At 33.5% G+C, this 15,015-nt stretch overlaps 1 protein-coding gene across 1 annotated transcript; it reads right to left on the reverse strand.

The window, feature by feature from the left end:
• Positions 1 to 594: 594 nt before the first annotated feature.
• Positions 595 to 9,019, reverse strand: LOC143620853 (uncharacterized). The gene is made up of 21 exons (XM_077092449.1): positions 8,877 to 9,019; positions 7,752 to 7,828; positions 7,525 to 7,602; positions 7,295 to 7,426; positions 7,080 to 7,130; positions 6,820 to 6,963; positions 6,602 to 6,724; positions 5,789 to 5,866; positions 5,613 to 5,699; positions 5,411 to 5,533; positions 5,217 to 5,300; positions 4,695 to 4,793; positions 4,392 to 4,592; positions 4,216 to 4,291; positions 3,553 to 3,656; positions 3,218 to 3,477; positions 2,144 to 2,230; positions 1,831 to 2,061; positions 1,644 to 1,722; positions 912 to 975; positions 595 to 825 (listed from the first exon to the last, which is right to left on the reverse strand). Exons 1-21 carry the CDS (start codon positions 8,968 to 8,970, stop codon positions 710 to 712), a joined length of 2,388 nt encoding a protein of 795 aa, XP_076948564.1. The 5' UTR covers positions 8,971 to 9,019; the 3' UTR covers positions 595 to 709.
• Between the last annotated feature and the right edge of the window lie 5,996 nt (positions 9,020 to 15,015).

Raw genomic sequence — 15,015 nt, forward strand, 5'->3', positions numbered from 1 at the left:
AACACAAACCAAACTCACACATAAGAAAAACAGGCAGAACAAAATATCATCATCATCATCGTACTCAGTATATCCCACCAATAGCAAAGCTATGGTAGGGTCTGAGGAGGGTAAGATGTAGGCAGCCTTACCTCTACCCCATAGGGATAGAGAGGCTGCTTCCGGTGAGACCCCCGGCTCGATAGTAGTTTTGCATCAAGCCTTGGACATAAGGCACATAGCACTCAATCATCGGGACACCAGCTGATCGGTGCATGTACCCTTATCTTTCAGCTATCAACGCCACTACATGATGCCTGATTAACCGTCCGTCACTTTTAACGTTATTTTCACGAGATTAGTAAAATAACGTCAAAATTAGTGCAATTTCACTTTTGCCCACCCGAGGGTTCACACATATATACATCATATGTGCGCACCGCAAGCAGAGCTAAGGCAGAACAAAATATAAATAGCATAATAATCAATTTTAACATTAGAACACTTCACTCAAAAGAATCATATACCGTAACAATCAAATACAATAATACTAATACCTTAAGGAGAACAAATAATATACAACCAAAACTTTTTCATCATCCACCAACCAAGCAGGCAAGTAGGTGGTGAATAATGAAGAAAAGATTACAATGGCTGCAACCAAGTAATCAATCTGAACCAAAGCTTCATTCCAGCACCATGTCCAACACGATTAATGGCGGACGACAGGTCAAGCGGACAACGGGAACCAATGTTCGGGCCACTTGGGATATGATCGCTTGAATAAACTCATGCATACCGTGTCATTCTGTTGGAGAACACCGTTTAATATGCACTTCATCGCACCTACAAAATACAACAGAAAATATCAAAATAAAAATTTAACCTTTTCTTTTTAATTTGGAATTTGAGAAATAAAAAAAGAACCATACCGTGTGTACCAACGGGCTCTTTAATACGACCACGGCGACCCAGTTTTGTCCAAACTTCCACGGGCTGTATTATAACAAACAAGTCAACAAGAGTAACAAATGGTGGTGTATAGAAACCGAGCCGAGCTTAAGCAAGAGCTTAACGAGCACGAGTGCGGCTCTTTTTAATAAACAAGCTCGAGCCCAAGTAACACATATCGAGATTGACTAAGATTCCGAGCCTATATGAGCTTAAGCGAGTATATTACTTGTATATTATTTATTATAATTATAATTTGTTATATATTTAAAAAATTAGAACAATAATTACCAAGTAACTAATAAATAAAAACAAGCCAAGCTTAGGCAAACTCGAGCTCTGGTCAGCTCGTTTACACCCCTAATGACAAACCATACAAACAGATGTACCAATTAGGGTGTAAATGAATCGAGCCACTTGTGAGCGGCTCAGGGCGAACTTGAGCCTAATACGATATTTAGCTCAATACCCTTTTCTTTTTATATAAAAACATAAATCATACTATGATTACATAGAAATATATAAAATAATAAATAAACACACAAGTATCATTATATGTAAAATTATGATAAAAATAAATAAAAAGTGTATATTTTGTTGATACATAAAATAATTATTTATATATATGCGAAAAAAAACTATATATGTATATAACTAAATAATATACGTGTTTACATCCCTAGTATTAACCACAAAAAAAAAGAAGCGCATACCTTGAACCACTTCACATCCTCTGGATTATGAAACATATATCTAACTGCAGCTTTCGATTTTGAAACACGCTGAGGATAACTAAAATCAAAGAATAAACAAAAGAAGAAAGTCAAATCTCTTATCTCGGATGCTAAAGTACCAAAATAAGTATATAAAAAGTTAATGAAAACAAAAACCGATTCTTACCCAGTTAAAATAATCTTTTTCAAAATAATCTTATCAGGGTCAATGCTTTTTAACGAGCCAACAGCAGCCAGTGCGGGTGCAACAGAATCACCTCGATTCTTTAAAACAATTAAAGGAAGAGGAGGAAATGAAATTGGTGCGTATACTGAAGCTATTGAAAACCGTCCTGCATGTAAAAATCTTTCCATCTTATGTTTGTCTGAATTGAAATTGTCGGATGCAAAAGTAGGTCTGCAAGTTTTTCCAAAAGTCAAAGTGGTCAAAGTGTGAATAATAGCGGATGTAAAAAAACTATAATGAGAATAATTCATACCTTGTGATAAACTGTCGGAAACCAACGTGAAATATTAATTCTTCTTTGGCTTTTATTGGCTCAGTGTATGTCTCGTGTTTCTTTAACCTGTCAAAACAAAACATAAAACCACATAAATCATGAACAGTTCGGAAAGAAGTTCGTTTATCTTCGTTTATTTTATAAACGAACGAACATGAACAAATGTCTTGTTAGACGATTAATGTTCGTCACCGTTCGTTTTTCTACGTTCATTTATGTTAACGTTTAATTAATGCATATTCATTTAAGTCTTTTTGGATTTTTGCAATTTAGTCTAGTTTTATAACCTTTTAGGCCCAACATGTTGTTTTTCGCATTACTTTTAGCTCATTTATATTAGTTCATCTATGTCCAGTTATGTCCGTTCGTTTATACTATAAACAAACAAACATAAACAAAAACAAGCATGTTCGTTTTGTAACAAAGTAACGAACACGAACAAGAACAAGAACCCTGTTCGTTTAATTGTTTGTGATTCATCATTTGTTCATTTAAAGTTAAACAAACAAACACGAACATGCTCCGTCCGTGTTCATTTGGTTCGTTTACAAGCCTAAAATCATGTCCTTTCAAAAGCAAAATCATCACAAAAACTACATAAGTTCTTTTTAACAATATCATATATGCTAACTATTTATTACAAAACAAAAACCATGATTTTAAACTAGCTTTTTCACCTACTCTAACCTATTACCCAACCTACCAATTTTGACACATATAATTACCAGCAGAAACAAGCCGATTCAAGCCCAAGCCCAAGCCCAAGCTTGAGCCCGGCTTGCCTCAAGCTCTAAGTAAAATACATGAAATCAAAATTAGATGAATCTTAAGCTCGGCTCGTTTCGGAGCTCCATGTTAATATTTTAATTATTAAGTAAAAATTATACAAATAATAAGCTCGTTTAGCCTCTTGAGCCGACTAGAGGTCAACTAGGCTCAAGCTCGCTTCGTTTAATCTTACAAAGAGCTCGAGCTTGGCTTGTTACGAGCTCTATGTTACATACATAACATAGAAAAGATACAGAAACAGAAAATGCAAATATAATAAGATACCTAAAGTGAAGAACAGAAATCTTTGATTCATGTTGCAAAAGACCACATGCAACAACCAGCATCGTCTTCGCCAAAACGCATAATTTTGAAGCAATATGAACCGGTACTTCATTAATGTAGAGTGCCACATAAGAATTTGCAAGTACGCATTCATCTGAACTTCCTTGTTCCATGTCCCGAGCTTTAGATAAAACGTGCTTTTGTGTTCTTGTAAAATTATCAAATGCAAAGATTCTTGCATATTCTTGAGGTAAAGATTCCTGAAAGAACAAGAATAAGGTTAAAAGGAATCTAAAAACTATGAGAATTATAGTTTCTTATTATATAGAGCTTACTTTCGGGTCCCATGAAGATGTTCTAAACGACTTTAAGCCTCGGTATTTGGCAAAGCGTTTCCTAGCAGGAATGTCTACTGGAGCATCCACTTCATCAGGGAACTCTGAGACACAATAAAATCAAAACAAAAATATAATTGGTAATTTTACGCATTTATATACAAATGGCTAAGATTGAGAATATGTTTAGCGTCTGAGTATCCAGTCAAATGTATTAAACAAAAAGATTGAAAAAGGTGAATAAAGAAGTTTGTAGTGGCCAGTAAATGTTTATTTGGTTTTATGACTGAATGAGAAGACACGTCTCGATTGCTCATTTATGTTTGCGAACGCTCATTTTTTATGAGATTAAAATATCACCGATTACAACTTAGGCCAGTTTTATTATTCAGTCCAATATATTGTTGTTCATGTTTGCTTTTAATAAGTGTTCGCTCTGTTAGTTCATCTATGTTCGTAAATTTACGTGCGTGAACCGTTTGTTTACACTATCAACGAATGAACATAAACAAACACCCCTTTTTCTTAACGAACGAACACGAACAAGAAACTTCAATCTTTTAATTGTTCATGCGCAATCGTTTTTTCGGTTAAAGTTAAACGAATGAACACGAACATGCTCCGTTTGTATTCGTTCAGTTCGTTTACAAGTCAAGTCCATACCCTCATCTTCAGCATGCGCCTCCTTTATTTTTCGAATATCTTCTTCTATCTGCTCCTTGGTCAAATTATCGCTATCCTGCATGCCGAAAAATATATAATAATTTATGATTCATCTGAGATATCAATCATATAAAAATAAAAACCACATAACGAACATAAGAGGTTTGTTAAGATACCATCATCATATTATCAGCTTCAGTTTCATCATCTGAATCATCCCTAAGGTTGAGTGAAGCCTCGTCAAACTCACGGTCAAACTTCCCACCATCACTTTGACCAGTCAACTCATGTTCTTCGTCAACCACCATGCCATTTTCTGAACCATCATCATCACTGTCTGTGCCAGACGCATCAGATTCATCCACAATCCAAGCAGCCTGCAATATATTATCAAAATAAAATTATTTTATATAAATCATGAAACCATCAAATGAACAATATGTGGACACTTGTCAAAATAACTCAAAATAACTACATACCTGGTATTCAGAAGTGCCACGTGGAAGAGACCGTTTTTTCTGCTTCTTTTCTTTATGTAATATGTCAGCTTCTTCCATTTCCGCCTCTGTTGGCCATGTCTATATGCATAAAAGATTTAAACAAAAATCAAATTTTGTAGTGACTGAGAAATTCTAATTGTTCAAGAAAGTAATATGAATAAAAACAACAAATTTGTGAAAAAAGGACAGATTTTTTTACAAGATAGAATAAAAAAGCTTTAAGTTCTTAGGTTATTTAACCCCTAATAATCAGATAATCAGAACACAGAAGCAGAATTTGTTTAGCCAATCATGATAGTCAGACAGTTTCAAAACACAAATCCAAACACTCCCGAAGATTATGCACTTATAACAAAAGCAAATGAGGTTTTCTAACCAGAGACCAAAAAAGCAATTGACTTTTCTATAATTATTTGAATATTTTATAAAATGCATTAAACCTTCTGCACTTTATAAATAACCACAGTAAAAAAGTTAAAAAAAACCCTCTGTAGAAGTTACCTGTTCGCCTTGAAGAGGATCGGGTATATTTTCAACAAGTAAAGGTTCTTGCTTCATAGGATCTGGGAGTAAAGTTTTGATGACCTGCAAAATTTCATATTGCAATATTAAGCAAGCATCCTAACACTGTTGCCAAGTTTGTTGATATACATAGATAAACATTATAAATCCAGTAGCTTTAAAAGAAGTTGTACATCTAAAGCATTTACTTCATCTGCATCCATAAAATCCCCTTCTTTTCTAACGTTTAATGAACACGGATCCTTGAGAAGTTCAATCTTTCCCAACTGAAAATCCCCAGCTCCTGACACATGAACCTGACGAAAACAAGGTTAAACACCTTAACCAAATCTTTATACCGTGGTAAATAGTTAAAATACTTTATTAAATGCGTACCAGCTGGTTTACAGAAAGATTGCGGGCTCGAAGATAACCAGTGATGCGAAGTGTACATTTTCCAGACTCATCAGCCGCCATGTCCACCTGTCATGATATAAAATACACACACAGATATTAATAGTTTATAATATAATATATGCACTTCAAAACTGAGAGTATAAATAACAACTTACCTTGTGAGCCATCAGATAAGGTCGTTGGGTTCGCCAATGAGGTATTGTGAGCCTTTGTTCCTTGAAAAGAAACATGAACTACATAGAAACAATGTCAAATCAAGAGTCAAGACAATGGTCAAAGACGAGCACGAGTTGAAACCGCAACTTTCGACTTAGAGGTGTGCATGAAACCAAAAAAAACAAATGCAAACAATAAACTGTTTGGTTATATGTTTTCGTTTCGGTTTTGCATGTGATTAAACCCGAAAAAATCAAACTGAACAGATTTGGAGATTTTCATTTTTCAATTTGACTTCTAAAAAATTTAATAATTAACGTAACCCAAATATTTTAATCCAAATGTATAATAAGCAGCTAATTACTAATTAACAAAATGATTTAAGCCCAACTTCATTATTTTGAGAAAACCTTTTTTGACGCAAAAATTTTAAGCCCAAATGGCAAAACCAAAAAAGAAAAAAACAAAACCAAACCTAAACTGAACAAGCCAAAACCAAACAGTTTTCAAATATTAAAACAGAAATTTCAGTTTTCGATTGGTTTTGAGCCGAAAACCTACCCATGCACACCCCTAGCTTTGTTATATGTTGGATCATGAAACCTATCACACCAATTGTCTTAAAAGTTTTTCATAATACTGATTCAACGTGTCACTGACAAATATGATTACAAAAAAAGCAAACATAACGAATTGGGATGTTCTATGCATTAGAACTTAAATATACTCTTTGGTGACTTTTGACATGTTGTGTTTTAAGCTAGGGTTTGTTTATTACTCAACTGACTAGTTAAAGACTAATAACTATATACCTTGTGCAAGTCATCTTTAGTATCTGCCGGATAAAACTTGCAATCTTCAGGGAATTCAGAAGAGAGACTAGAAACGCATGTTTTCTTTAAATCATTTCTTCTTTTTAAATCAGAAGGTAAACCCTGATAACAAATGATCCAACTGTCAATACAAACAAGATACTTCTTGTGTGCATATCAATCATTTAAAAAGCATAGAATTTAGGTGTAATGCTTACTCGAAGGAAAACAGCAGTACTTGGTAAACCAAGAGACCTAAACACGGAAAGACACTGAGAGCCAAATTCATCGATGTAATAGTTTGAACTGCCGGGCTCGCTTGAACAGTTAGCAGAAGCCACAAAGACTACCAAGTCGGCAATCTTTGATAGAAATATACAACAGCGTTAATTTGAATCAACCAAAAACAGGTAATATATGTAAACATATACATATAAATATAGACATAGTGTTTCAAAAACATTTAAGTTTTAAGTACCTTAGCCATCTCCATACATGCCATCAAATCACCATGTGGTGCTTGTAAGACCTACAAAAATAATACCAAGCTTTCAACTTTAAGCTTAAATATAGCTTTCATTAAGCAGGTAAATGATCAAAATTTGAAAACTATTAAAATAAATTTCATATTGTTATTTGTGTCAACAACTCCTTGTATAAAATCAAACTTTAATTTATAACAAGTCAACCTACCGTTGCTCTTAATCGATACTCAGATGAAGCAACTGCTGGTAACGAAATTCCATTATTCTCGTTTGACAGTAAAGCCAAAAGATCCCCTGCTAATGAGCTTACATTTGTAGAAGCGGATAGCCCAAATAAAACCTAATTTATGAAAACAAATTAAATTTTTCATAGGTTCTAACTAATAATGTTTCATATCATATGGTCAGTAATATAAACTCAACATAAATATTACTTACAATAACACGAGGAGCACTAGTTGTTCCACTAGTAGCCCTTTTCTCTTTTAAAAGTGTAGCCCTCTTCTGCTCTCTCATCTGCATCGTTCAAAACCGACCATTAAATTTTATCCTTTCAATCGTTTTCCAAACTAAAATTAAACAACTTTCATATGATTATAAGTTATAAGTTGAAACCAGTTATAAGCTCAAAACTAATGAAAAGTGCAAAGAAAAATGCAAATTACCATTTTGTTACGTTGCAGTCGAGCAGCTCGAGCCCCCTTCCCTACATTACGATCAGGTTTGCTAATCTTGCTCTTATCTAAATTCCAGTAAAAAAACACATAAGACAATACATAATTATAAACGTTGTATAAACCAAAAGCTATCTCTAATCTAAATAGAATGTACAGAGAATACTGAAAAGCAAAAACTTGTGATTAGACTTACAATTTGCAACAATGCAGCTAACTATGTATTTGTAACCCTAATTACCACTAACAAACTCAACTAACAAAACTACCAGACTTAACTAAACTTTTATACTCATAACAATGATAAAATGAAATGATTAATTTAAGAAATTTAACTACGCCTTGTAACCCTAATTAACTAATAAAAAATTCAACAACCAAACTTTACTAAGCCTTTTTACGCTTAACAATGTTGCAATGATGTAATCAGGTGATTAATTTAAATTCAACTACGTATTTTAACCCTAACTACCTAGAAACAAATTCAACTAACAAAACTACCAAACTTAACTAAGCTTTTATATTCTTAATAACTACGGATGTGCATGGATCAGCTCGGTTTTTATGTTTTTATCAGAAGCCATTAGGTTTCAGTTTTTGGTTTGCATTCAATTTGGTTTCCCCATTTGTGCTTAAAATTTCGGGCCGAAAAAATAGCCAAAACTGATGGATTTTTGCTTAAATTCTTTTGTTAGTCTAAATTATTCAGGTAATACTTTATATCAAACTCTTATAAATCACATAAAATTCAAAATAAACAAAAAAAAAAGAAAATTTATAAGTTGAGTTCAGTTCGGTTTTTTCGATTTTAATTACACAAAACCAAAACCGAACGGAAAGTTTGGTTTTTACAAAACATAAAACCAAACCGTCGGTTACTGTTTCATTTCGGTTATTTAGGTTTGGTTTTTTCAGTTTCATGCCAGAGCAAACTACCAAAATTAACTAAGCTTTTAACTTACTAACAATAATACAATCAGACAACTTAATTTAAAAACCTGTATACGTTATTATTTAACTGCAAAGACGCATAATTTATCCACCTATTACTTCAATTATATCTCAAAATCATATAAATACATACAAAGGTTGAATCTTTAGAGAAAAAGATGAAACCTTTGACGGATACTCTGTGGGTATTGCGAGATGACTTGGAAGCGAAACGGGTTTTATGGGATTTGTTAATTTGAGACCGAGAACCACCCGCCATTGTTGTTGCAGCTCAAGAAACACAATAAACCCTAATTGGGATTTAAGACGAAGAAGGGTGTATCTTTGTTTTGAGGTGTTTATGGAATGGGCTGCTGGGTTATGGCCCATTGTTTTAATTAGGCTGGCCCGGATTTAATATATAATCACCTGCTTGTGGATTTTTGACCCATTATTAGTCATTATTAATCTTTTCATTTTTAGGTTGCAAGATTTGGTTTGTAGTAATATCGACTTTTAAGTATTGGCCAATATTAATTGCAGTTGTGTCATTGATTTGGTTGTAAAGGAGATGGTAATGGTTTTAATGACAGGAGGAAACAAAGCCACTAGAGCATGTATCGATAGGGTGGCGTCGGGTGCTTTTAAAGCGAAGTTGGCGGCAATGGATTTTGGTTGTGGTCTTCGATGGTAGCAACGCCAATCCTCGGTGGTGGAGAGGTTTTTGATTGGCGGAGGGGGTTTGCAAGAAAAGAGTCTAGAAGATGGTTTAGGGTTTGATTAAAAAAAATGAAGTGGACAAGAATATTTTTACAAGTTTTTTTTTCATTGATTTTAATTACCGAGGAAAAGTTTGTAATTTACATTCATTTACTTAATGGACAAAGTTAACCTTCATCCATTATAAGGACCAAATATGTTAGAGATTCTTAGCTCATTCACTAAAAATATATGAGAAAAAATTTAAATTATATGGTATGGTTGTGAGTAAAAAGAGAGAAAATGTTATATGAGAAAGTTAAGTTTAGGGTTATACTATTCATACAATATAATTTTTTAATATTTTCAGAAAGTGGTTATGAGTAGAGGAGAGATAAAGGATAATGATATAAATATACAAAAGTATTATTTTATTGAATAGGAGAAAGAAAATATAATATTTTTAATGTAATTATATTGATATGAATAAGGAATAGGTTCAGAATGCTTTTAGCTGCTTTCAAACACTTGGTCCTAACATGTTATTTCTTAAAGTTAGGGATTAAATGTGCAAAATAACTAATAACAGTAACCATCCGTATAATTAATTCTTGAAAATGTAAAAGTCTTTGTCACATCACACGCCACTTCATAAAAAAACGGAGTTGACGATCTTTTAGGTTGAGATTGTCGTTAATAAAATTGAAAGTTGGAATTGTCACTATGAATTAATATTGTCCGACGGTTAAAATTTTTAAAGTTTAGTAAAAGGAGATAAAGTTTAAAAATAATGTTTTATTTAAGATAATACGGATTATCTATCTATAATATATATAAACAAAAGCTTTTAAAAGCTCTCTGGTTGCTCCTAAATTCTCTCAAGCCACCAGATTGCTTTATTTGTAAGTGAAGGCTTCTTATGCATTTGACCTCGAATTTACGGGTATGAGTCTCACCAAACCTAGATAGCTCTTAAACGGGTTATAACATCTCATTAAATTAAAAATTAATCTTACCAAATATTTGATGTTAAAATCCTATAAAATAGGGATATACTAAAAATTAATATATGATTTAAAAATAAAAGATATTATTTATAATTAGGAAACAATTTTATAGTAAAAAAAAATAAGCGGGTCATGGGTCACCAAATTCAGATAGCTTTTAAACGGGTTATAACATATCATAAATTTGTGAAACCCTTTTATCATCAAACCCTAATGGGGTGTTTGGGATTCCTTATTTTTTTTCCTTCTTGTAACTTATTAACTTTTATAAGTTAAAAAGGTGTTGGGTAATGTGACTTTTTTAAGTTTTTAAAGAAGGAAAAAGGAGGTTTTGTTAAGTTTGGAGGGAATAACTTATCTAAAACAACTTATATAAGTCAAAAGGAGGTGCAAATAAGGAATCCCAAACATGACCTAAGTATATTATTAACTTTTTTAAAATAAAAAAAATTTTAATCTAAAAAATAAATACTAAAAACGAAAAAATTAAAACAACCCTCATAATACGGGGGGATAAAACCTAGTAATATATATAAATGAAACTTTTAAAAGCTTTCTGTTTGCTCTCTAAATTCTTTCAAGCCACCAGATTGTTTTATTTGTAAATGGAGGATTCCCATGCATTTGACCCGAATTCACGAGTATGGGTCTCACCAAACCCACATAGCTCTTAAACGGGTTATAACATCTCATTAAACTAAAAATTAATCTTACCAAATATTTGATATGAAAATCCTATAAAATAGGGATATACTAAAAATTAAAATCTGATTTTTTAAAATAAAGATATTATTTATAATGAAGAAATAATTTTATAGTAAAAAAAATAAGATGGTCAACCCATATAAATTTTAAACGGGTTATAACATATTATTTATTTATGAAACCCTGAGTATATTAATAAATTTCTTACAATAAAGAAAATTTAAATCCAAAAAATAAATATTAAAAAATGAAAAATGTAAAACAACCCCCGTATTATGGGGGATAAAACCTAGTAATATAAGTATATATTTCGAATAAAGTATAAATAGTTTTCTTTTACGCGATAGATAAATGTAGGAAATGAAAGATATCAGTGAGGTAGGAGTGATACCATAAAAGAACTTAAGAAGAACTAAAGAACTCAATAACACTCAAGAACTCAAGAGAGAACTAGAGAGAAGATATAAGGAAGAAATTTTCTTTCTTTTAAGGGATGGTTTACAATTGAAGAGAAGCCTTCCTTTTATTGCAAAGGAAAAGCTAACTAACCTCATAAAAATACACAAGGCCCATACTAGTGAAATAAGGGCCATACCTTATGAGATAAGCCATGACATCATGTCCAATCATATGGACTAATCGTAACTAACCACTTTAAGAGTGATTAGACTTTAAAAAACACACTTAATCAGAATTAAGACAATATTATACAAGACACACAATTATTATCAACTTCCTCCATGGATTAAGACTACTTTGATCATTATTTCCCAGTTGCTTCTTTTGTGCCATGGTTTTGAGGCCATGGCAAGAGGTTCCATGCTTGAAGTGTTTCCATCATATTTTTTGGAGGGTCTAGAAGCTGACTGAAACTTGAGGGGTATTTGCTTCTTGTAGTTCGCTATCATTTGGAATTTTTGGGATTTCATTCAAGTCTATCATCCAACAATCTCCTTCTTTATTATTTGAAATTCCCTTAAAAACTTATGTCTCAAAGTGATCGTTGATTGCTTTTTCCTAATCTTGTACACACGGATGATCCGCTAGCCATAAAACTTTTCCTTTTAAGATAGAAGCATGTAACTTCTTGGGATCAACATTGTTTGTTAAAGCCATATCTTTTTGAATTTGCAACCAAGCTTCGTAAAAATTTGCTTTGAAAAACCAACTTGTTGGATTCATGTTTGACCAAGAATGGATGAATGTGGCTGGGACTCTGTAGGCCCTTTCTTGACCTGTTTGTGGATTGGGTTTCTTGAAGTGGGCAATTAGATACTTTTTTGGTGAGGAACCAATTATTTGTATCCATTTTTCAATAGGAAGGAACCGTTCTAAAATTTTTAGATTATACTTTTGATCTTCAGGTAACTCTCCTAATTCAAGGAAGTACGCAACCAACTTTGAGGTGTTGAAAGAAACGACTATAGTGAATACTTCAAACAAGCACCAGAAAAAACCTAGCATTTCTTTCGTCAAGGTAGATGGAACGTCTATATGGAAGACATGAAGAAAAGGGAAATCAGGGTGAAAATTTTCCCCTTTTGAAAACTTTCCATCCTTTTTAAGAATGATTGAAATCAACTTTTGTAGTTGAGGCTAGATGGTTCCACCAGGTTGTGGGTATTAACAACTTCAATAACTTCATTTGGAAGGTTTGTTGGTTTTGGATTTGAGGGTTGGCCGAGGGATTTAGAAGTTTTGAGATGTGCCATTGTGAGAATTGTGGGTAGAACTCGATGATGCCTAACCATGTTGGACTCCTGGTATTTACAGGCCTTTGGCCTTGATAGAAAATCCGCAAGGATATTATTCTTCCCTTTGATATGTTTAACAGTGAAAGAGTATTATGAGAACCAATTTGCCCATCTCATTAACTGTGCCTTTGGGTGAGCTTTTTCCTTGAACAGTAGCATTTTGGAAAATGATGACATGTCCATTTCAATAAAAAAGTTATGGCCGATAATATGGAACTGGAATTTTTTCGATCCCTCTTTTGACCGCCAAGATTTCTTTGTAAGTGGAGTGGTAGTGTTTTACTGACACACTAAACGCGTCGCTTTTGTATCCACATATTGATCTGATACCTTTGTCGTCTTATACAATTAAGACCGCTGCCTAGTATTCATCACTAGCGTCTGTCTGAAGGATCCTTTTTTCCGTTGGCGTAGGAATCTTTAAAGGGGGCATCACATCTGCTAGCTTCTTTATCACTTTTATAGCCTGCGTTTGCTTTTCAGTCCATAGCGGAGGATTCTTTTTTAACATGGGGAACATGTGTACTATTTGACTTGACAGCTTTGGTAGAGATTCGGACATATAATTAACTAGACCAAGAAATTGTTGAATTTCTTTTTGTGATGTCATTTTGTCAGGAAAATGTCTGAGTTCTTGGGCTATGTGGGGTTGGTGTTTGAATTTCCCATCGGCAATTTTCATTCCAACGAAATCGATTTCTTTAACGACAATTTCCATTTTCTTTTCTGACGGCATTATCCCATGCTGTTGGACAATTGAGTGGAATATTTTGAGTAATTCTATATGGGACTCTTCATCTTTGGAGAACAATATATCATCAATGTAAACTAGTGTATTGTTTAAGATAGGCTCAAATATTGTCACCATTGCTTTCTGAAAAATGGATGGCGCAATCTTTAACCCAAATGGCATCAGATTCCACTGGTAGTGATGATCTAGAATGCAGAAGGCTGTCTTTGGCCTATCCTCTGGTTTGATACCAAGCTGCTAGAAACCAGCCTTGAGATCATATTTTGACAGAACCTTTGCGTCTATTAAAGACTGAAACATGGAGTTTTTCTAAGGAAGTGGAAACTTGTCATCTACTAAAAAATGATTCAAATGCTGATAATTAATAACCAGCCTTAATTTTCCACGAACTTGCTCACTTCGTTTATTAACGTAAAAGGCTTCACAAGTCTACTGGGATTTTGTAGGTTATATTAAACTTTGTTTGGCCAATTTTGAGCTTTCTTATGTTGCAAGCTTGTAATTATCTGGGTTCATTCATGGATGGCTTACTTTTTTTGGGTTTATGCCTTCATTTTGTTTGAATGGCAATGACACAAAAAAATGAAGGATTAAGCCACAAGGGTGAGCTGTGTTTCGTCATAAACTCAGTATGGTTCAAGGCACAAGAGGTTTTGATGATTTGGCTTTTGAGTGCTTCTATGGGGTGAGGTGAGGGTGTACTCACGTGAAGATGATGGATTGTGGTATATGGATTGACAAATATTTTCCACTTGAGTCCATTGTAGCCAAAAAAATCTCATTTTTGGTAATTGGAATATAATATCCCAACTAAGGAGAAGATCTTTTCCATGGTGGCTTGACCCTAAAAATCTGTGTCTGATGACACATGTGGGGAAGAGTCTGATGTATACTGGTTTGCTGATCATGTTAATGGAAAAAGTTTGACCACTGGCGGTTAGAAAAAATTGTTTGTGAGGGCGCCAATAACTTGGGGGTAGAATGCTTGGATTTAGTACTGATTTGTGTGATCCAGAGTCTATCAATGCAAACACTGGGATATGTTTTGCATAGTGATCAAGCAGCAAATTGAACTTTACTAGAGGATCCGGGATTGGAGGATCTGGAGACGAATCTCTAGTTCTTGCCATAAACATTGGATGAATGCCATTGCTTTGGCTGTCTATGGGCTCAGATTTTCAGAATCTTCTACGAATTTTAAGTTTATGGGCCTTGAAAGTCTATATAAACACCCCTAAACTTAACCTTAAACATTACCTGAGCCCATAGACTTAAAATTCGTAGAAGATTTTGGAAATTTGAGCCCATAAACTTAATTGAAAACTGAAACTTAAAGGATTCTAGCCTAGGTAGTTTTACATTATCATCTGATTTAATCAACAAACTTGTGTTTCGTTTAATTTACTTGT

Source organism: Bidens hawaiensis, unplaced genomic scaffold (genome assembly GCF_021521415.1).
Source record: "Bidens hawaiensis isolate Kalapana, Puna unplaced genomic scaffold, B.hawaiensis_p1.1 tig00002717_1, whole genome shotgun sequence".
In the NCBI taxonomy this organism is placed as follows: domain Eukaryota; kingdom Viridiplantae; phylum Streptophyta; class Magnoliopsida; order Asterales; family Asteraceae; genus Bidens; species Bidens hawaiensis.